Below are 23,930 nucleotides of genomic sequence, written 5' to 3' on the forward strand. Positions count from 1 at the left end.
TCTTGTTCTAATCCCGACCAGTCTTTGGGGAATGCCGTGTGCCCGGGCCTCAGAGATGAGCTCTGTCAGGATTCCTGCCCCTCCTCTCTGTGGTGGTCTACCTGTGCCTGTACTTGAAGCTGACCTTGGGCGGGAGGTTCCCATCCCTCCTGCAGTAGTAGGAACCTCCCCTTTGTATTATTACAGACTTTAAAGGCCTAAGACAATTGCTTTCCAGGGAAGGAAATGTTTCTTTTTATTTTATTTTTTTTAATTTTTTAATGCTTATTTATTTTTGAGAGAGAGAGAGAGAGAGACAGAGTGCAAGTGGGGAAGGGGCAGAGGGAGGGAGACACGGAATCTGAAGTAGGCTCCAGGCTCCGAGCTGCCAGCACAGAGCCAGATGCGGGGCTCAAACCCACAAGCTGCAAGATCATGACCTGAACCGAAGTCGGACGCTCGACCAGTTGAGCCACCCAGGCGCCCCAGGAAATGTTTCTTTAATTTTCCCTCTTGCCATACGATGTCTTCACCTATGCCCTGAGAACAGGAAGGTTTGCTGCCCTCCCCAGCAGTTGAAAGTTTTTCCTTCCTAGGAAAGAAAGCCCTGGGAGAAGTGGGTGGGGCCTGGTGTTTCACACTTCTCCACCCATCACCTTCTTTGAGTCTGATTGGCCAGAGAATTTGCTTCCCCTCTCCCAGGGCCTTAAGACTTGTCCTTCTCTCCCAGGCAGGGTACTTTCGCCTTAGCATCAGCCGATCCCCTCCTAAAGTCTACACCATCAGCAAGTTTCCTGCCCTGCCCTCAATTGTCCCCATGAGCATCTGGCGGGAGATGGGGCAAAAAGCTGAGAGTGAGTGTGAACTCTCCCTGTAACCTGTGCCCCCAGCTACTCGGACTGCTCTGTAACCCGTCCTTGTTCTTCAATGGTTCTTCACATTTTAGCTTATTTTTCTTCCCTGCTTGTGTTGCAGCTGGCATGGTACTGCTTCTGCTGTAGATGAGACCGTTCGTGCATCACATCTCCCATCGCAGGGAGGTCCTCTCTGGAATTCACGTTGCCTGGTTGTGACCTCAGTTCTCTGACAGGTCCAAGAAAGGTTGTGATTTTTAGCATATCTGGGTTTTCTCGCTAATAGTACGGCAGTGGCTTTTTTTTTCTTCTTCATCCTATGTGGGATGCCGGAAGTCTGAAATTTTTTTATAAAACATTCATACATTTTCTCAGTAAAGAAATGTCAAGAGAAGAAAGTAAAAAAGAATCCTGCACCCAGGGATAATCACTAAAAACTTCTTGCGACCATCCATTCAGACAAATGTTGACGCATATTGGCACACACAAGATACAGGGGACATCCGTCAGTGACACTCAATGTATATAATCAATTACGGACAGTGTTTTACTCCACGGAAGTAGCATCATTTACTTAACCAATCTCTGTCAATTTACTAGCGCCTTCCAGAGATGTTGTTTCTATTCTTTTGCTACTAAAAACAATGACTTCATCATCTTCGTTAGAGCCATTTCCATCGTGGAAGTTTTGGTTACAAATTTCTTAGAGCAGATAGTTTGATAGAAGGTGTGTACGTAAAGTCTAGGATGATCTGGAGCCAGGCGAGGAGGCCAAACCCACAGACACTTTTGTGGCCTCCCGGGCCTTTGAGAAGACGTGCTTGAGATTTGCATATTGCCCGGATCAGCATGGATTCTGTAGGGCTTGGTAGCCCCATCGTCTACCAAGATGTTTCAGAGCCTCCCTGGTAGAGGGCACATCAAATGAAGACTTGTCCCATTTTTGAGAGAATTCCCTAGCGTAACAAGTTTATTAGAAGAAAATTCACTGGCGATATATGTAGACAAATGTTTTGTTTTTACTTTTGGCCTATACAATGGTGAGTGCTTGCTTGCACACAGCCTCATATCTTATTTCAATGTTCTTAATCCCCCCGTCTGTTTTCTCCCAACTGGCAGCACGGAGGCTGGTCCTCCTCTCTTCATATCCTTGTCATTCCCCCTCTTCCCTGCCAACCAGCACCCACGGGCCCATACTGGTGTTTAAAAATAGCTGTGCTGCTTAGAAGGTAAAAAGAAGAAAAATGTTAACATAAAAGTCAAGATTAATGACATTTAAGGGACGAAAGATTACCTTTGTTCATGATGAGTTAGAAAGATCGTTTTGATGGTAATCTATTTAGTGGTTTAAAGGAGATGCAAGGAGGCATTCAGCCCAGAAAGAATGGCCAAAGTTTCAGAAAAGGGATATTTGTGGAAAGTAGGAGAAATAAGAGAATGTAATGACTCATTGACAAGAAAAGAAGAAAGTGGATATGATAAGGAATATGGTTAATTAATCCTATGGTGATTAACAAACATAATTGCACTGTAGTTATTACAAACGTTGACTCTTGATTCCTAATTTAGAAGATTATATTGATTAACTGTTGATTTTTAATATGTTTTACGTGCAAAAAATGGAAAACAAACTTAAGAATTACAACCTGTCATAAATGAACCTTGTCTCTTCATTTTATGGGTTTTTTTAAATTTCTCAATATACATACACTCAAAAGAAAATGGGAACTATTTATCATAAATTATTTCTAATCACAATTTTTGGTTATTTTTACCATTATTTACCTTACCTTTTCCTACTTAGGAAGTTATCTACTTTTGTATTAACATTACCATTCATTTTCACCTCCATCTATTGCTCTGCAGTCCAATGTTTGCACCTGACAATGAAGTAGCCACAGAAAGACCAGCATGCATATTCCAGAGAAAGTGGAATGTCAGCAGCTGACAAAACAAAATAACAGTTCAATGTGGACAGAGCCAGGATTCAATGTAACGTGCTGTGGCAAAGTTGAAAGTTCAACTCAAACTGGAGAGCAAACACTCTGGTCTACGTGTAGTGCTTCGTGGTTTGGGGTTTTTTGTGGTTTTTGTTTTGTTTTGTTTTTTTCAGTGAAAAGAGACGCTATCTTGGTCATTGTTGAAGTATTGTCTTTTGGGGAAATGGAATGATTATTTGCTTTATAGAAGATACGCTTTAGCAAGGGTCTTATCTTTAGTTATTACAGAGTCGATCATTATATGAGAGGCAGGAAAAGAGAGCCTTGAAAATTGGAACTAGTGTTTACTACACGTGAATTTAAACACAAAGACTTTCATAAACTTTCAATTACAGGTATCACTTTGGATACAGTGACATGAGTAAATATAAATGTCTTTCTACATGGGAACTTACTTTGTTTTACCAAACTGTTTTCCTAACTTTTTGTGGATTAATTGTTAAAATTTGGGTTAAGTTTTTCTCCGTTAGCATACTGGCAAGTGCCTTCCAAAGCTTGAAATTCTTACCCCAATGGTTTCCTTGGTCCATTGTTAACCAGGTGGCAGTGAACTTGCTCTCTACTCCCTGTGCCTAGGAAGAGAGGCAGTTCAAGTGGATGGTTCCCTTTGAAAAAAAATAGGTGGAAGGATTCTAAAAAGTGCATGCCACGGTCACTTTGGTGATCCTCACTTTTTTGAATCCAAGAAAGGCTAATGATAACAAATACTTCTCATTGTTCTTGTTAAATTGGTGCTGTTGTACCTTAAGATTTCGGTTTTGTCTAGCTTTCTGTCACAGGGGCCTTGGGAAGACTGAGTCACAATGTTGGTAGCAGTAGTTGGTGGTTTCATCTAGGGGGTTTGAGATACTGTGTAGACAACAAAGGGAACATTTATTTGGGTAGTTCTCAGACCACTTCAAAGGCTCCAAAGAAAGGAAACTAATTTTCTCATCAGCATCATTGATTGCTACAAGAAAATAAAGCAGGGTTTTCAAAAGGAAAAACATTTCTGAATCCTAATTCTTATGTCCAACTAAAGTCTCAACTGAGTATGTAAGAAATATAAAGATCTTTTTGAACGTGTAGAAACTCAAAAAGTTTACCCTACGTGGAACCCGTGTAAAAAAATTACTCAAGAAATACTCCAACCAAACATAGAAAGAATCCAATATGCAGGATGATATGGACACAGGAGAAGGAGAAAGTAAGTGTGACTCAGAGGGAAGGGAAGCTAGAAAAATGAAACGTTGTAGCATTAAACTAGCACTTGGAAGCCCCTCATTCAGGGGCGCCTGGGTGGCTCAGTCAGTTAAGTGTCTGACTCTTGATTTTGGCTCAGGTCATGATCTTACGGTTCATGGATTTAAGCCCCATCTTGGGCAGTGCGTAGTCTGCTTGGGATTCCCTCTCTCTCTCTCTGTGCCCCTCCCTTTCCCTCTCTCCCCTCCCTTTGCCCCTTCCCTGTTCGTGCTCTCTCCCTCTTTCTCTCTCCCAAAAATAAATAAATAGACTTTCAAAAAGGAAGGTCCTCCTTTCAGTGGCAAAGCTTAGTAACAGGTTTACATTTCCTTCCCTATGGAGCCAATGACACTACTTGGTCCTGTAGTAAATAATATTTGCAAAACCACATTATACTTTTTAGAATCAGTGTGTAGATAAAGTGTAGGACACTCCATCATAGTTCGAGAACAATCCCATAGACATTGGCAATGTAAAAATAACATTCCTTCCAAAAATTGGGAAGTTGAGAGAGTGAAGGGCATTGGGGGGAAAAAAAAGACTAAACAAATTTCCCATCTTTCACACCAGGGAGTTGGTAAATCACCATATAGAAGTTTCCATATATCGAAATGATAATAAAGGCCACTATGATAAAAGCTAAACCCTTGCAAAATGTTAAAACCTTGTGAAGGAGAGAAGGTGGAAAGTAATGTGAATGCTTTAAATTCTTAACCTTTATTTGTGGAGAAGCCCAAATCAATAAAGGCTATTCTTTATTTTGTAATAATGTTGAGAAAAACTAAACACAGAATGAATGAACAAAACCCTTAGCTTCTGAGAAGTGAGAGTTTCAGGTTCGTGTATGCTATTCGTAGCTCATTTAAAGAATATGTGCATGCATGATCTATCGATAAAAAATCTAGAGCAACAGGAATGAAAAGATCAATAGGTTAGTATATAGAAATAAATAGTAACATATGTGAAGTGCCTGGCACGTAGTAGGCACTCAGTAAGCGATAGCCTTTATGGCTGTTATTACAAATTTTGTTATTCTCATCTGTGGCAGCTGATGTCAGCTGGGTTCTCTCTGCTCCTTCAGAGAGAGGCAAAATTGGTTCAAACCATATTCTGGGCTTTGTGGCAGCCTAGAGCGTGTTCTGCGTTTCCTGCAGATGCCCGGGCATATTCTGTGGTTGTCGCTCTGCCCGGCTCGCTCTTCCTTTGAACTAAGTCAGTCTCCGAGTTTCATGGTGCTCCGTTTGCCACCCCAGCTTCCATTTTGTTTAATCCGACGCGAAATTCAATCCAATTCTGCGACTCCTACTAAAATGGCCCACTCACGTGACACCTTTGTCTATGTAAATTTCAGGAGGCTGAGGAGGCATCCCCAAGGTGCCGTTTCAAATTGAATAGTGGACATCACCCTTGGACATTGGCCACCTGTGGCTTCCCCACACCCCATAAGACCTCTAGGCTCGTGGTCTTGCCTGGCCATTTTCTTTCTGTCTCTTCCCAGCCCTTACTTCTGATTACCCACAGGGAGCTCTAGGTTCCTTTTACTTTATTCTGCAGAACTCTCTAGCTGCTCTTCCCCGACCCGGCTCCAGACCCTCCTGGGTAGAGCCTGCCTCACCAAGATGGGCAACAGATTTGGGGCCTTTGGGGTCACAGAACCCACCAGAAAGGTAGTGGTAGTAATAAGGAACACCTTTTTCTGTCTTTCGTGTAGGAACATAGAGATAACTAACCAAGCAGATTTTTACCTCCAGTCTGTTTTCTCACTGTCGTCGACTCTTGTCATCATCAGAGAGATACGGCAGTGAAAAGTCATCAGAGTTATCATTTAAAATAAAGTTTTCTTAAGCTTTGACTTCACTGGGTAATAGCTGCCCACTTCGTTAAAAAAAAAAAAAAAAGTATAATGGTAAAATATGACCCAACACATAAATGCAGAGTAATGCACTTAAGTTGGTTTTAATGGGCTGTGACTGTCCAACTGCAAACTTGTACATTAGAGAAGGCAGAAAATACCCCTGTGGGACTATGGCTGGCACATTTTAAAGCTCAGTCGCCTTTCTCTAAGCTGCAGAGAAACCACATCTCTATGCACGGATTTGAAATGTTACATTTCATGCAAATATATTTCATACATTTACTTTCATGCCAGGTAAGATCTCCAAAACCAGTCGGAGTGCACGAAGAAAAGAAGGAGAGATTACCAGTGGCTAAGGTAGAATAATAACTAATATGACCATTATTATTAACATACTTATTCTTTATGTTGATGCTGGCCCTTCTTAAAAAGTAGCAACGACTTTGAAGGCTACACTGAGAGTCCATCACCATGAAGAGACAGAGGACATGATTCCCACTATAGTCTGATTCTGGGGTACATCTGGGCTGGACCCAAAGAAATTCATATGCCTACCATTCCACTGTTAGAGATTCATTCCTTTTACCAAACTTTGTCCCCTTGTAAAATATAAACAATACTGAGAAATGGATGACACAAAGCTCTAACATGATTGCTTTGGTCAGATCTTTCCTGAGAACAGTTTTGGTAAAAAAAAAAAAAAAAAAAAAAAAGGAACTAGAGTAACTAGAGAAGCTCCTGCTTATAATGAACTAGAGAGGTCATAGGAAGGATTTAGGAAAAGGGATACCCAGGATCGGCAGGGGGAGGGTGATGAAAATAAGTTTTGATTCCTTTGTAATATTATCTAGAGCTGGCTGCCTTTAAACGAATCACTTACAGGACATGGAAGCATGGGATCTTAAATTCTTGAAATTGATGGGGATTTGCAAGTAAATGTAACTCAGATTATGTTTGATAGGGGCGCCTGGGTGGCTCAGGTGGTTAAGCGTCCATCTTCAGCTCAGGTCATGGTCTCACGGTTCATGAGTTCAAGCCCCGCGTCGGGCTCTGTGCTGACAGCTCAGAGCCTGGAGCCCACTTTGGATTCTGTGTCTCCCTCTCCCTCTCCTGCATGTGCTTTGTCTCTCTCTCTCTCTCTCTCTCAGGACTAAATAAAACACTAAAAGATTTTTAAAAATTAGTTTTGATAGTAGGTAGAATATGCATGCGATTTAACAGATACAGCTTTTCAGACTTAAGAAGACACAGTATATTGTGCACATAATTCACTTTGTGATGTGTTTTCTATTGAAAGATGGAAGACAAACATGATTTGGAAGAGCAAATACGAGTGCTAAGGGCAAATTTAGAAAGTGAGAAAAGGAAGATAGAAAGGTACTAGTAATAATGTTCCTTTGTTGCTAATAGTTGTTCATTTGTAGTTAATAAAACATTTAACCATCTATAAATTTATTACAGATTTAAGAAAGAATCCGAATGGATAAACAAAAACTGGGAAAAGAAATTCTATATTCTCAGGAACAGGTATGTGGTGATATATACATATTCTATTTATAAAAATGTGACTAATCATCTTTTAAGGGAATTGGGAGCCTTGCATTTCTCTGTACATATTAATTAATATAAAATGCCAGCATACACTTTTAACAGGAAATGCAAACTAACTGGCTTATAATAGAAGAGTTGTTGAAGTCACTTCAAGGAAAAACTAATTCAAGACTGTTTTCAGTCCCTATCTCCATATTTCAACTTTTTTTAAGATTTATTCTTTTTAAAATTTTTTTTTCAACGTTTTTTATTTATTTTTGGGACAGAGAGAGACAGAGCATGAAGGGGGAGGGGCAGAGAGAGAGGGAGACACAGAATCGGAAACAGGCTCCAGGCTCCGAGCCATCAGCCCAGAGCCTGACGTGGGGCTCGAACTCACGGACCGCGAGATCGTGACCTGGCTGAAGTCGGATGCTTAACCGACTGCGCCACCCAGGCGCCCCAAGATTTATTCTTTTTTTAAAAAATTTTTTTAATGTTTATTTATTTTTGAGAGAGAGAGAAAGACAGGGTACGAACCAAGAAGGGGCTGAGAGAGAGAGGGAGACATGGAATCTGAAGCAGGCTCCAGCTTCTGAGCTGTCAGCACAGAGCTGGATGCGGGGCTCGAACCCACGAACCGTGAGGTCACGACCTGAGCGGAAGTCTGGCACTTAACCGACTGAGCCACCCAGGTGCCCCAACTCACACGGTCATTTTAATTTATCTTCCCGATGTCATCTCTGACTTTTTGAAAGTGTAAAATTCTGGAGAACACTATACAATTCTGGAAAGGCTAAAAGCAGCACCAAGTAAATGCCTATTTATTTTCTCCCTAGTCCTAGCATGTTAATTTAACACATCTATATTCGATCCTCTTGTTTTCTGCCATAACGTCCCCCAGAGTCTCTTCTTTATTGCATGTTGAAAGTTCCTTTGCAAGATTTTCTCACAGGCAAGCAGCATTCAAGACAGGATCGACTGAGTGTTGGTCTGGTGTCATAGGTCAAGCATGAGAGTCACCTGACGTCATAGGATGATAATGCCCTACAATTGTACAGCATTTCATAAGCATACACTATTATTGTGTGTGTGTGAGAGAGAGAGGAAAAAAACCATAAAATTCTATACATAGCTGTGTTCATTACACTGAACTAGTCCCAGGCGGTACACTGATAATCCACGTGATAGCAGAAATATCATCAGATGTGACAGAAAGATCTCCTCCTTGTAGTAAAACGTTCTGCTTTGTGCTCCTGCTTGTGCTTCGAGTTTGCGCCGATGACACTTTGTGCCCTGAAAAATGTGCACATTAATACTTGCCCCAACCACTTCATACAGTCATTATAAGGATAGAATATAGACCCTGGTGAAACACAAGACTGAGAACAAAGGCAACTTGAATATGCACTTCATTTCATTTCCCCAAACATGGATTTTGGAGTCTCTCTGAAACTGAGTAGACTCTCTTCCCCTTACTTATTTCTGTGGGGTTCACGTTCATCCTTAATATTTACCTTATATCTGTCCCAATGGGATTCATCCTATGTTTCAAAGACCATTTACAAGAATGTCTCAGGTTTACTTCAAGTTGATTTGCTGTTAGTCAGGATGTTGACAATCATATTCATCATTTTGGTCTGTGCAGACCCTATGTTGATATCTAAATATCGTGAAGAGCAAGAAATCCGGTTGCATAGTTTCTATGTTTTCTCATTTAGTCGACTAACTGGGACGTGATGTTGGGATCTAATGCATTGTGTCTCTGGTGTGGTTGCATCACCAAGTGTTCGTTCAAGGTGATATATAACATAGAGAGTGTATATATCCCGGGCACTGCATCATGGTGTGGGATGGAGATTAACGGTGCAGTCGCAGATTTGCATCGCTAGAATGGTCATTTCACTTCATCTAACAGAGCTCAGATTGGGAGCCATCATTTTGTTCAGTAGAGGAAAAACTTCACCTTGGCCAGCCAAGGTAACGATCAAATCCAACAATTTCTCAGCCGATTCATGATTTATATTCAGCTCCGGTCCAATTCAGAGCTTTCTCTCCAAGCTCCTTTTCTGTCTCTGCCGAGTTGGCTCTATTTCCAGGAAGATGGAAACTAAGCGGTGATGACAAGGACAGGGGCTCGTCCTTCCTCTTAGCGTGGCATGCCTGGTACAGTGTCGCTTCTCTCGACACAGATGGCCTGCAGGTGTGGCACATGGGCACGAGAATAGATCCCCCTCTTCCTGGTGCCACAGCGATGCCGCCTTTCCCACCTCGACCCCAGACACCCATCCGAACCATCCCCCTGATCTGCCTGCTGAGCTCCTGGGGGTGGCCAGACCCACCGATGCGCATCACACTTCCCAGGTCACAGACAACTTGCACACACGCTGTTCCCCCATCACTGTGGAGTATGCACGTCTAAGAGGTGGATGTACGCACCCCTTCCCTCGCCCCTCCTCTCCGCATGCGCAGAAGCGCCAGCATAGCATTCAGGGAGATTGCCCCCCACCCCCACCCCCACCCCGGCCGGCAGAACTGAAGGTAGGAAGTGTCTGGTCCAGCTCGCTGGGCTCTGTATTCCCTCCTTCTTCCCCTCCCTTTGAACCCGTTATAAACCCCTTCGTTCTTGGACGTGGGGGGCAGGGGAGGTTAGGTAACCAGAAACTCTATACTGCTCCCTTCCTCTTCTCTCTCCACTTCTCTCCCTGCTCGGGTGTCGAGCTTGCCCCTGATGTCACGGGAGGCGTAGCACTTTCCCCGGTACACCTGCCGTCCCCGGTTTCGTTAGTTTCACCCCTGACAGGCCGAGACTCTTGTATCTTTGTTCTCAGTTCACGTCAGGGTGTGGCCCGGAGGTGGGGGGAGGTGGGAAAGAAGATTCAGCCCTTGATAGCTTGTTGTCTCTCATTGCCACGAGTACACCCACAAAACATTCATTTTCAATTGTCTGTGAAACTCAAATTTCCCAACAACTGCCAAAGCCAAATCGGGATAAATCTGGAGTCTTGGGCATTCCGTGGTTTTTCTGAGTCTTGCCCCTTCTTCTTAATTCAGCTGCCCGAAGCCTTCTCAGAAGCTAGACCCTGGACTGGTGAGGGGATGGTGTGGGGTTGACTCATGAAGTTCCCAGTGTTCGGCTCATGGTGATACAAGACAGTTTCCCAGGGTGGGAAGTGAGGGGCATTGGAATCCAGAGTCGAGCAGACATGGGTGCTGATGGCAGCTTTATTTATAACTGCCAAAACTTGGAAGCAACCAAGATGTCTTTTATGCAGAAAATGGAATATAATTCAGCAGTGAAATGAAATGAGCTATCAGACCATGATAAGATATGGAAGAACCTGAAATTTTCACATATTACTAATTGAAGAAAAGCCCATCCGAAAAGGCTATGATTCCCATATGCCATTCTGGAAAAGGTAAAAGTATGCAGACAGCAAAAGGATCAGTAGTTGCTAGGGGTTTGGGGCTAAGGGGAGATGAATCAGTGGAGCATAGAGGATTCGGGGGCAGTGACATTACCTTGTACGACACTGCAAAGGTAGATACCTGCCATTATACATTTGTTAAAACCCATAGAGGGGCGCCTGTGTGGCTCAGTTGGTTAAGCATCCGACTCTTGATCTCAGCTCAGGTCTTGGTTTCAGGGTCGTGAGTTTAAGCCCCGAGTTAGCCTCAGTGCTGGGCATGAAGCCTACTTTAAAAAAAAAAAAAATGAATGTACGAGACCAAGACTGAACCTTAATGTAAGCTATGCACTCTGAATAATAATGGTGTATGAGCGTAGGTTCATTGATTGTAACAAATGGACCACTCAGTTGGTTGTTAACCGTGGAGGAAGCTATCCACGTGTGGGGGCAGGAAGTATATGTGAAACCTCTGTACATCCTTCTCGATTTGCTGTGAATCTAAAACTCCTCTAAAAAATAAAATATATTAAAAAAAAAAGAAAGAAAGAAAAGGAAGGGGGGAAAAAAGCTAAGCGGACAACCAAACGTAGATGTCAGTCTGAAGGTACTGTTCAGAGACACAGGATTCAAAATGAATAGTAACTGGGAGCTCTCCGGGACAGAGGTGTGGAGGTACATGGTAGGGCGTGGAGGGCGGTCCAGAATCTCTGAAGGGTGTAGCAATTTTTTTTCCCCCCTGATTCTTGTGGTTTCCTAGGCTGAGTGTGGGGAGCAGGCTATTAAGACCATCAAACAAAACTCAGAACTGAGATCTGTCTGAATTTTCCAGCTTCTCTTTTGTAGCAAATGAAAGTTGGCTTCAATCTTGGAGTATATTTATCCATTCCTAAATATCTCAGCCCAAAGTCCTCTCCCCAGTTTAGCCAGCCTACTGTCCAGAACGGATACTTTTAGTTATTTGGAAATAGATCCTTTCTCCAGCAGTCATCTTCATCTAGCAAAGTTACATTGTGTGAAAGATCCAAACTGTCCTCTTTGCAAATGTATGTGCAACAAAATGATTAATCTCAAAGACGCCTGCCATGAAATTGTTAAACTGAATGAAATCTCCAGCTGATAGAGTCACCTGCCTATCTTCAGTTTTTGTATCTAAAATAGTGAAGTCATTCCTATGGTTTTATAAAATTGAAGATTATACTACACTATTCTTTTAGAATTCCATCCATAGTGCCCTGTATATATCAGTTAGCCCATTTTTTCTGACCACTGCATAATATTCCATAGTGTGTCTTTTTGAAAATTTAATTTTTTAAATTTTTTTCTGACCACTGCATGATATTTCATTGTATGTCTTTTTTTAATATTTAATTTTAATTTTGTTTTTTTTTTTTAAGACAGAAAGAATGCAAGCAGGGGAGGGGGTAAAGGGAGAAGGGGGTAAGAGAGAGAGAGGGAGAGAGAGAGAGAGTCTTAAGCAGGCTCCATGCCCAGTGCAGAGACTGATGCGGGGCTGTATCCCATGACCCTGACACCACGACCTGAGCCAAAATCAAGAGTTGGGCGCTTCACCGACAGCCGCCCAGACGCTCCCATAGAATGCCTTTACCTAGTGTTACTAATCTACTCCATTTTTGGTGGTCAGTCAGGTTTTCGCCAGCTCCTCTTAAGGCTTGCCAGGATTTCCTTTGGTACATATGGAGTAAGGTGGTTGAGTTCTGTTACGATGATCACGCCTTTTGATTTGCCTGGGCTGATTCTGGTTTAAGCTGGTTGCCTGGTATAATGATCAATAGCATTTCCTTTCATTCTCAGATGTGTCCTGAATTGGTTGATAAATCACATGGTCACCCTAGTCCGGTTAAAAAGGCTCCTGTTCTTCTCCAGGAAGGCTATAACAGTTTACACTCCCAACAGCAGGCCCATTAAAGTTAGTTTCACTTTTGTAGATTCTGGAGATAGCGCAGTAAACAAAATAACCAAGTCTCTGCCCTCACAGAACTTACCTTCTATTGGGAGGAAACGCAATAGACAAGTAAATATATAAAATGTCCGGTTATGACATTTTATACAACACATCGTTTCCCTGCAGGACAGGGCAGGGGTTGCGAGTTTAGAAGGGGTGGGCAGGGAAGATGTTTCTAGTAAGGTGATATTTGAGTGAAGACCTGAACTGAAATGAGGGAGCAAGTCATGAGGTTGTCTGGAAGAACATTCCAGGCAGATGGAACGGCAGGTGCAAAGGCCCTGGGTTGGGAGCTTTCCTGTGTGTTCAAAGGATGTTAGGAGGCCAGGTGGCTGGAGTGGAATGAAGAGGGGCAAGTCGATGAGGTAGAAGATTCAGAATTTCGCTCTGCATGGGAATAGCTAACATTTTTTTAAATAAAAAAAATGTTCGGGGCGCCTGGGTGGCTCAGTCGGTTAAGCAGCCGACTTCGGCTCAGGTCGTGATCTCGCGGTCAGTGAGTTCGAGCCCCGCGTCGGGCTCTGTGCTGACAGCTCAGAGCCTGGAGCCTGTTTCAGGTTCTGTCAGATTCTGTCAGATTCTCTGACCCTCCCCCGTTCATGCTCTGTCTCTCTCTGTCTCAAAAATAAATAAACATTAAAAAAATTTAAAAAAAATGTTCTCTTTCACGTGTCTGCTGTGACATTATCACACCTAATAAAGTTAGGAATATAAATTCTTCGCTATTATTTCACCATATCCAAAGTTTCTTGATTATCTCAAGAGTATCTTTTAAAGTTGTTTATTTAAAGTGAGATCCAGATAAGATGAACCACTACATTTGAGTGTTATGTCCCTTAAATCTCCCCCTCCCATAACAGTTCCACATTCCTGTCCATTGATTTGCTAAAAAAAATATGCCCGTTTGTTGTCTAGAATGTCCCACATTCTGGATTTGGCTAACTCTGTGTGTGTGTGTGTGTGTGTGTGTGTGTGTGTGGTCATTTAGCGATTCTCCTATCCCTATATGTTCTACAGACTTATTTTTAAATCTGGAGGCTTGATCAGATTTACATTCAATATTTCAGGGAAGACTACTTCATTGGAAGTGTTATTTATCCTGCTGCATCACATCATCAGACACTTGATGTGAATGTGGCTGCATTATTTTACTGAATCCATACATTTTAAGGTTCACTATTGACCTTTCTCCAAATAATTTGAGCATCCATCAATGACCGTGAACTATGATCCACTATTTTATTAGGGGTTATAAATTAGTGATCGCCTAATTCTATCTTTCCGTCTCCATTTATTAGCTAAAATTCTATTTACAAGGTTTTCCCTCAACTATTTGGTTACCCTAAACTATAGTTTATACAAAGAAGGCAAGATAAATGCTTGACTCCCTTTACTTGTTAATATTCAGAATGTTGAGTTCGTGCCCTAACACTTCATCGGAGAGTCTTTGCCAATGAAGAGGAAACCCAATCTGATTTTATATCTTAAAAACATTACTCTGACCTCTGTGTTGATTATAGAGAGGCCCAAGGTAAAGTTAGGAGTTCTGGAAATAATAGCCCATTCTTAGGCAAAACACGGTGGTGATTTGGCTCGGATGGAAGCAGATAAATGATTGCATTTTGGATACATTTTGAAAGTAGGCTCAATAGGATTGTTGAAAGATTGCATAGAAGGTGAAGGAGAAAGACATTAAGGAGGGATGTCAGGGTCTTAGCTAAGCAACAGGAAAGATGGGGTTGCCTGCCACGGAGACAAGCAAGCATGTTTCACACAGGAAAGCTCCCAACCCAGGGCCTTTGCACCTGCCGTTCCATCTGCCTGGAATGTTCTTCCAGTCAACCTCATGGCTTGCTCCCTCATTCAGTTCAGGTCTTCACTCAAAGATCATCTTACTAGAAACATCTTCCCTGCGCACCCCTTCTAAACTCGCACCCCCTGCCCTGTCCTGCAGGGGCATGTGGTCAGTGGGAAATCACTTCAGTTTCTGAAATCAGCTTAAGATGCCTATTATTACCTAAGAGTAGACATCAGATAGGCAGTCATGACCATATGAGTCTGAAATTCAGAAGAAAGTTTAGGCTGCATACATAGATTGAGATATATTAGTATAGGTGTTATGTATGTATGTAGTTTTTTATTAAAGTTTATTTATTTATTTTGAGAGAGAGGGAGGGGGGAGGGGCAGAGAGAATCCCAAGCCAGCTTCCTACTCTCAGTGCAGAACCTAACCCAGGGCTTGAACCCACAAACTGTGAGACCGTGACCTGAGCTGAAATCAAGAATTTGACACTTAACTGACTGAGCCACCCAGATGCCCCTGTGTGTGTTTTAAGTATGTATTTTAAGTAGGCTGCATGCCCAACATGGGGCTTGAACTCATGACCCTGAGATCAAGAGTCACAGACTCTACCAACTGAGCCAGCCAAGCACCCAGTGTAGGTGTTATTTAAAGCCATGAGACTAGGGGCGCCTGGGTGGCTCAGTAGATGAAGCATCCGACTTCAGCTCAGGTCATGATCTCCTGGTTTGTGGGTTTGTGCCCCGTATCAGTCTCTGTGCTGACAGCTTGGAGCATGGAGCCTGCTTCAGGTTCTATGTCACCCTCTCTCTGTATACCTCCCCCACTCATGTTCTCTCTCTGTCACTCTCTCTTTCTCTCAAAAATAAATAAACATTAAAAAAAAATAAGTAAAGCTAAGAGTGAGTGTGGGTAGAGAAAAAGAGCATGCTGGGTGAATCGGGGTGTTTCATCAGGACATACCTGAACAGGGAAATTTTTAATATCAAGAAGTATTAACTAATAGAAGGTGGTTAATTGCTAAAGGAGGTAGAAGAAACTCTAGAGAATAGGGGGAGTCACACAATGTAGGAAGCAGCTTCTGCCTCGAGGGCCGAGGGAAAGTATTTATGGAAGGAACAAATGTGGAAGAGTTCTCCCCTCAAGGCTGAGATTCAGACACCATGGCAGAATGTGTAAGTCCGGCCCAGCGGATGGTGGAAAAGTTCCCTGAAGGCACCGCAGACTGGCCTGATGAGCAGGAAATCATCGGCTGAGGTACCAGCAAAGCTTGCTGGAGAGTGAGCTCCACGAACATCACTGACAGTTGCACACTTCCTAAGGTAAGAGGGGAAAAAACCCACCTAGGACACGGAGACTGCTTCGTGAACCCTCACTGACTATGCCCGTCCTGGGTAGTGCCCCCTGTCTGAAGAATGCAGCCCTCCTCGCTCCAGGGGTATAGGAAGGCAACAGGCCCTTCACGCAGGGCAGCCAAATCTCGCCCCTGTACCACCTTTGCCTGAAAATGGAGGAAAAGTTCTGGGCACCTGGTCCCCGAGGAATTCCTCCAGTTCCTGTATCCCAGGACTGGCATAACAGGACCCTATGTGCTTGGAACTGAGCTTATCTTATATTTCCTACCCAAAGAAATATATGTGATTACTGCAGAGATCTTCTCTGCCGTGTCAACAATAAGGTTGCTTATCTATGTGGTTAACAAATGTGGTGCCTCTACTGGAGAATTTGCTGACAAATACAGTGAGCAAAAAAATTGCCCAACTAGAAGAGGTGAAACAGACTTCCAACAAACAGATCCAGAACACAAATGATATGCAGAAGTCACAGCAGGCCTTAGTTCAAAAGCGCCGTTGTCTTTTTGACGTCCAGAGGAATAACACTGGAGCCTACTTACCAGGAACGGCTGCATAGAGTATACAAGGAGGTAAAGAATCGTCTGGACTATCACATCTCTGTGCAGAACGTGATGGGTCAAAAGGAACAAGAACACATGATAAACTGGGTGGAGAGGCATGCGGTGCAGAGAGTGTCTCTACACAGCAGGAAAAGGAGGCAATGGCCAAGTGCATTGCAGATCTAAAGCTGCTCGCAAAGAAGGCTCAAGTACGGCCAGTTCTATAAATGCGTCTATCTCAGTGGAGACAGCTAGAAGCAATTGATCAAGGAGACTAGTCAATGTGGCAAAATCTTTCTGTGTTGCTGTCTACTAAAGTTATGCTTAACCTCTCCTAAAAATGAAAAGTTTGAATTTTACGTAGTGAGAAAGTGAAAACAATCTACTGGCCAGGGACATGTTTTTCATCCTCCTTGTGCTGTATTTTGAGTTGTTCCGTGATCACTTTTGAATGAGCAGTTTGCTTTTCATAAAACTTGTTGCCCGAATAAAGATTACCAAGACGTAGTTTAAATTTGTAATTGATTTTACCACCTTGCAATACAGTGACAGTTGAAACTAAAGGGAGGAGGAGGACGAGGAGGGGAAGGGGAAGAGGAAGAGGAAGGAAAAAGCCCATCAAAACCAGGAAGTGCAGCCCCTTCCTCTTATGCGCACCTAGCAACCAGAGTACAGCAGGAACATGGTCAGCGTGAAAGACTCCTCTGTATTTTCCACTTCTTGGCTCATCGGGGCCCATTTCCAGCAACCCAGGTGGGTCAAAGTGGAATTCTTTTCTTGGCGGGGCGACCATGTGGTATCCGCGGCTGCAGGGACTGTAGGGAAGACAGGAACTTCATGACAACACATTCAAGACAAGCATGTAAGAATCCAGGCCAGCCTTCTATCTCATTTTCAGCATACAGTACAATTAATGTGTCCTTTTGTTTATTCATTCACTTAACAAATACGTGTTGAGCGTGTACTAGTTGAATTTCTGGCAGGAGGAAAAGTAGGAATTGGCTGCCACTTGCTGTAACTCTGATCGACACTTCAAGCTGACAAGGGAGCGACTGTGCAGCATCTAAAGGAACAAGGAGTAAGCTGGGCAATTCGTCTCCTCGGCTAAAAAGGTCACCGATTTCTCTTCAAGAGAGATTCATATCCCCTCTCATAGCAATCTACTTGCCGGGGAGGGGGAGTCACCGCATTCAAAATGGCCGCTGCTAGTTGTGTGTTAGCGTGTTATGAGTGTGGTGAACGTATTCGATGAATGTTTTAGTTTGCTAGATGTGCCAGAGACAATGCTAATCATTTTACGTGCATCAGATCCTCCTTGAAACTGTAGGAGGTAGTTAAAAAAAATGCTAACTCCACTTTTCTTGGGAGGAAACTGAAGTCGAAAGAAGTTGAAGGAATTTGGCAGAATTCACGTAGCTGAAGAGTGGCAGGTCTCAGGCATGGACACAGCTCTTTCTGACCCTAAAAACATGTTACTCTTATTTTATTTGTTTAAAAACATTTTTTTGTTCAGCATTGAATACGTACAGAAGAATACTCAAGGTATACTACTATAGTATAAAGATAACAAGATAGCGAACACGTGTATTCTCACTACAAGATAGAGTATTAGTAGTAGCTTCGTAGCTGCCGTGTGCCCACCCGGTGCCTAGTGCCTTTTCTTCCTCCAATATAACGTCTATCCTGAAGTTAATGTTTATCATTCTCTGGGGGAAGGTTTTTTGGTTTGCTTTTTTTTTTTTTTTTTTTTGAGTTCCTATTTTAATTGCAATTAGTTGACATACAGTGCTATATCAGTTTCAGTTGTACAATAATGATTTATCGGTTCCATACAACACCCAGTGCTGATTACAAGTGCACTCCTTAATCCCCATCACCTATTCCCGCCCCCCCCCCCCCTCCGTCCCCGCTGGGAGCCGTCTGTGTGTTCTCTATAGTGAGGAGTCTCTTTCTTGGTTTGTTTCTCTTTCTTTATTCCCTTTGCTCATTTGTTTTGTTTCTTAAATTCCACATATGAGTGAAATCGTATGGTATTTGGCTATCTCTGACTTACTTCCTTAGCAGAATACTCTCCAGCTCTGTTTGTGTTGTTGCAAATGGCAAGATTTAATTTTTTTGGCCAAATAATATTCCGTGGTGTATGTTCTTTATCCATTCATCAATTGATGGATGCTTGGGCTGCTTCCATATCTTGGCTATTGTAAATAATACTTCTACAAGCATAGGGGTGCATGTATCCCTTTGCATTAGTGTTCTTTTATTCTTTGGGTAAATACCCAGTAGTGCAATACTGGATCATAGAGTAGTTCTATTTCTAACTTTTTGAGGAATCTCCACACTGTTTTCCACAGTGGCTGTACCAGTTTGCATTCTCACCGACAGTGCATGAGCTTTCCTTTTTCTCCGCTTCCTTGCCAACTCCTGTTGTTTCCTGTGTTGTTGATGTTAACCATTTTGACAGGCGTGAGGTGATGTCTCATGGTGTGTTTTTTAAGTTTATTTATTTATTTTGAGAAAGAGAGAGTGTGTGGGAGGTGGGGTGAGTCAGAGAGAGAGAATCTGAAGCAGGCTCCACACCAGTAGCAGTGTGGAGTCTGATGCAGGACTTCAACTCACAAACAGTGAGATCATGACCTGAGCCGAAATCGACTGAGCCACCCAGGTGCCCCTCTCATTGTGGTTTTGATTTGCATTTCCCTGATGGTGAATGGTGATTGAACATATTTTTATGAGTTGGTTGGTGATCCCTGAAGGAAGGTTTTAAATATTATCCAGTTCATTAAATAGATACTGAGTTATTTTGATTTTCTACTTTTAGTAGATTTCATAATTTATGTTGTCTTTTTAGAAGAATTTCACCTTTTCACTAAAGTGTCAGATTGACTTAAAGTTGTTCATAATATCCTCATATTATATATACACTTAAATTATCTGTAAGATCTAATGATGTCCCCTTTTCATTTCTGATAATGATAATTTGTGTTTTCTTCTTTTTTCTTGATCAATCTTGTTAAGAGTCAGCTTTATTATTTATTTCAAAGAAATCGTTTTTCCTTTGTTAAATTTCTCACATATATTTGGTTTCTTTTCATTAGTTTCTGTTCTTAACTTTATTATTTTGTTCCTTCTACTTTCTTTGTGTATGACTTGCTGTCCTTCCTAAGAAGAAAGCTGATATGATTTTTTTCTTCTACCATGTACATGTCAGGCTATATATTGTCCTCTAAGCACTGCTTGAGCTGCATCCCACAAATTGTGACATGTTATATACTATTGTTCAGTATAAAACATTTTCTAAATTCTATTTTATTTCATCTTTGATGCATAAGTTATTTAGAAGTGATAAATTTTATTTCCAGATAGTTGAAGATTTGCTAGTTGTGTTTCTAGATTAATTCTACTGTGCTCAGAGAACCTACTCTGAATTACTTCAGAGTTAATATTTAATAACTTCAGTCTGTTAATATTTTTGATGTTTGTTTTATGCTCAGTGTATGGGTGATTTTGAAAAAAGATCCATGGGCACTTATAAAGAATAGGAATTCTATCATTGGGTGCAGTGTTTTATATATTTCAATTAGGTCAAGTTGATTCATTGTGTCTTTTATATACTTATATTTTTGTCACAGTTCCAACTATTGAAACCGAAGTATTAAATTTTCCACTATGCTTATAGGTTTATTTCTCTTTTAGTTCCTTCAATTTTTGCTTTAAATATTTCATGACTATGTTGCTGAATACTTACAAATTTAGAATCATGATATCTTCTTCTGAAGTTATCATTTGTATGTGTCGTTATGAGCCATTCCTCTTTATTGGTAAAAATGTTCCTGGTTTAATGTCTACTTCATCTAATAGTAATAAAATTATATCACTCTTTTATGATTAAGATTGAATGGTGCATTTTCTTCAGCTTTTTTCTTTTGGCCTATCTTGTTTTTATATTGAATGTGTCTCTTCTAAGCAGTGTGGAGCTGGAGGTTTAATCTGTTTTGCCAATCTTATTTATTTAATTGGCCTACTTCATTTACTTTTCGTGAGATTACTGGTATCGTTGAGTTTGTATCTATCACTTAACACATTTTTTTTCTGTTTAACCAGCCCGTTTCTTTTTCTCTCATTTTCACCTTCTTTTGGATTAATCAACTTACTTTTATTCCATATTTTCTTTTATTGACTTGTTAGTTATTCTTTCTTTACTCTTTCTGAAATTTTAACCCACACCCTTTGTTTGTCACAGTCTTCTACAAATTTCTATTTTATACTTCCGCAAGAATTCTAGAACCTTAAAATCACTGTAATGTACATCTGAAATTAATAGGACTGTGTATGTCAATTAAACTTCAAGAAAAAAAAGGAAAGAATTCTAGAAACTTAGAACATTTTACCTCCATTTAACCCCTTCTACGTTTTCATTTTCATTCCATATGAATGTTCAACACCATCAGACATTACAATTATTGTTTGGTGCAGTCAGCATTCACTTACATTAACCCACATTTTTACTCTGTGAGCTCTTCGTTTCTTCCTGTGTGCAGTGTGTTTCCACCTGGGGTCGTTTTCCTGCTGCTGGATCAGCACTCTTTAGTTTTTCTCTTAATACAGTTTGCTGGCAAATAATTCTGTCAGCTTTCTTTATAGGGAGATGTCTTTATTTTACCTTCATTATTGAGGAATATTTTCTCTGAGTATAGAAATCTGTGCTGGGAGTTATTTTCCTCAGTGTGAGGATGTGTTTCCTCAGTGTTAATGATGCCAGTGCGTTGAGTACTGACCTCCATTATAGATATTGAGACCTATCAACTATCAGCCTCTCCTTTTCTAGGATTCTAATTATATGTAAGTGGTTCTTTTTAGCTATGACCTACATCTTTCTTATACTCTTGTCTGGTGTTTCTTATTTTTCTTTCCCTCTGGGCTTCACTTTGAATATATATATATATATATATATATATATATATATACACACACACACACACACACACATATATATATACACACATATACATACACATACACATACATATACATACATATACATACACATATATATGTATATATATATACACACATATATATACATATATATGTGTGTATATATATATACACACATATATATGTATATATATGTGTGTATATATATATATTCAAAGTGTATATGTGTATATATATATGTGTGTATATATATGTGTATATATGTGTATACACATATGTATATATGTGTATATACATATGTATATATGTGTATATATATATATGTGTGTGGATAGATAGATAGATAGATAGATCTTCCTTTCAGTTTAAGAATCGTGTGTTCTGCTGTATCCATTCTACTATTCAACCCATCTATTGAGCTCTTACTTGGAGCCTGGAGCCTGCTTCACATTCTGTCTCTGTCTCTCTGCCCCTCCCCTACTCGCTCTCTGTCTCTCTCTCAAATATAAAACATAAGAAAAAATTCTTGAAAAAAGTAGGGGCGCCTGGCTGGCTCAGTCAGTAGAGCATGCAACTCTTGATCTGAAGGTTGTGAGTTCAAGCGCCATGTTGGGTGTGGAGATAACTTAAAAATAAAATCTTTTAAAAAATAAAATAAAAATAGGGGCGCCTGGGTGGTTCAGTCGGTTAAGCGACCAATTTCGGCTCAGGTCATGATCTCGCGGTCCGTGAGTTCGAGCCCCATGTCGGGCTCTGTGCTGACAGCTCAGTGCCTGGAGCCCGTTTCAGATTCTGTGTCTCCCTCTCTCTCTGACCCTCCCCTTCTCATGCTCTGTCTCTCCCTGTCTCAAAAATAAATAAAACGTTAAAAAATAATAATAATAAAAATAAAAAATAAAATAAAAATAAATAAAAACGAAAATAAAATACTGCTATTTTAAATGTTTTCCTTGTATCTCTTTCACAGTGAAAATTGTCGTGCCTAACCACAGACATGAACATAATATTAATTTGCATTGTCCTATGATTTCTATACGTTTCAATCTCACTGTTTCTTTTATTTCAGCTTTCATGTCCTTAAAAATGAGATGTTTACTAGGCACACGTTGTTTCGCCAGTTTGCAGTACTTGCTGATTCATCCTTCAATTATATTGTGAGTACATGTAATATTTAGATACTGTTGGTCTCTTTGGTGATATTTGTATGTACATGCCTTTCTGTTCTTATTTAACATTTATTGAACCCCTATGCTTATAGACTGGAGATACTACATAACGGTCACTCTGCTAGACACTAAGGACATAGGACAGAGGGCCTGACCCCAAAGAACTCAATCTGATGTGAGGTATAGACGTGAGAACAAATTGTTTCAACGCAACATAGTTGCGCTGTAACAGAGGCAAGGAAGATTTCCGCGGAGGGGTGACACTCCCTGGGCGGTATCTGTCAGTCTGACCACGTGTGGGCATGAATGGAATGGAAGGAAATATCAGAGCTCAAGATCCAAGTATCCAGTGACTTGCAAAGGGCAAAGGGAGGTAAAAGAATCTTTCTCTAGTTTCAAGCCATTCATCTTCATACTGGAAGTCACCTGGAGATAAAGCCCAATTTTAAAAGAGACTATTTTTTTAACCTGTTTGCTTAACGGTTTATTTGGGAGCTTCATTTATAAAGATAAATGAAGTCCAGTATAGAAATATATCCAGTACATTTCTGGGGCGCCTGGGTGGCCCAGTCGTTAAGCATCTGACTTTGGCTCAGGTCATGATCTCAGGGTTCGTGGGTTCGAGCCCCGCGTCGGGCTCTGTGCTGACGGCTCAGAGCTGGAACCTGCTTCAGATTCTGTGTCTCCCTCTCTCTCTGCCCCTCCCCCACTCATGCTCTGTTTCGCTCTGTCTCAAAAATAAATACACATTAAAAATTTTTTACATGGGGCGCCTGGGTGGCGCAGTCGGTTAAGCGTCCGACTTCAGCCAGGTCACGATCTCACGGTCCGTGAGTTCGAGCCCCGCGTCGGGCTCTGGGCTGATGGCTCAGAGCCTGGAGCCTATTTCCGATTCTGTGTCTCCCTCTCTCTCTGTCCCTCCCCCATTCATGCTCTGTCTCTCTCTGTCCCAAAAATAAAATAAACGTTGAAAAAAAAAAAAATTTAAAAAAAAAAAATTTTTTTACAAAAGAAATAAATATATCCAGTAAATTTCAAATAATGAGAAAATTAGCATGCTGTGAGTGCTATTGTATACCCATCAGGATGCTAAGTGTCCTGGGACAAGTCAGGTTTGTGGGAAAGAGCACAAGAAATACAAAATACAGTCTCTTGCTTTAGGAGGCTTCCAATTTAAAATTACTCTTTTAAAATGTTTTTCAACATTTTTTACTCTAAAACTGTCTTCTAAATTTAAGTTGCTGCAGGAGATGAAAGAACTTAAGAATGTTGACAAGGAACATTAAATTATGTCCGATTTTATTTAAATATAGCTAGTAATC

At 41.2% G+C, this 23,930-nt stretch overlaps 1 protein-coding gene across 2 annotated transcripts in view; it reads left to right on the forward strand.

Annotated features, from left to right (window-relative positions):
- CUNH10orf67 (chromosome unknown C10orf67 homolog) overlaps positions 1-23,930 on the forward strand; it is a 165,367-nt gene that overhangs the window by 98,938 nt on the left and 42,499 nt on the right. For both annotated transcript variants that reach the window (XM_053895154.1, XM_053895153.1), the window contains exons 11-14: positions 6,204-6,266; positions 7,207-7,286; positions 7,371-7,436; positions 22,509-22,596. In XM_053895154.1, the coding sequence (XP_053751129.1) occupies positions 6,204-6,266; positions 7,207-7,286; positions 7,371-7,436; positions 22,509-22,596 (297 nt within the window). The remainder of the gene's footprint in view (positions 1-6,203; positions 6,267-7,206; positions 7,287-7,370; positions 7,437-22,508; positions 22,597-23,930) is intronic.

Source organism: Panthera pardus, unplaced genomic scaffold (genome assembly GCF_024362965.1).
Source record: "Panthera pardus isolate Hobbes unplaced genomic scaffold, ASM2436296v1 HiC_scaffold_6, whole genome shotgun sequence".
NCBI classification, from domain to species: Eukaryota; Metazoa; Chordata; class Mammalia; order Carnivora; family Felidae; genus Panthera; species Panthera pardus.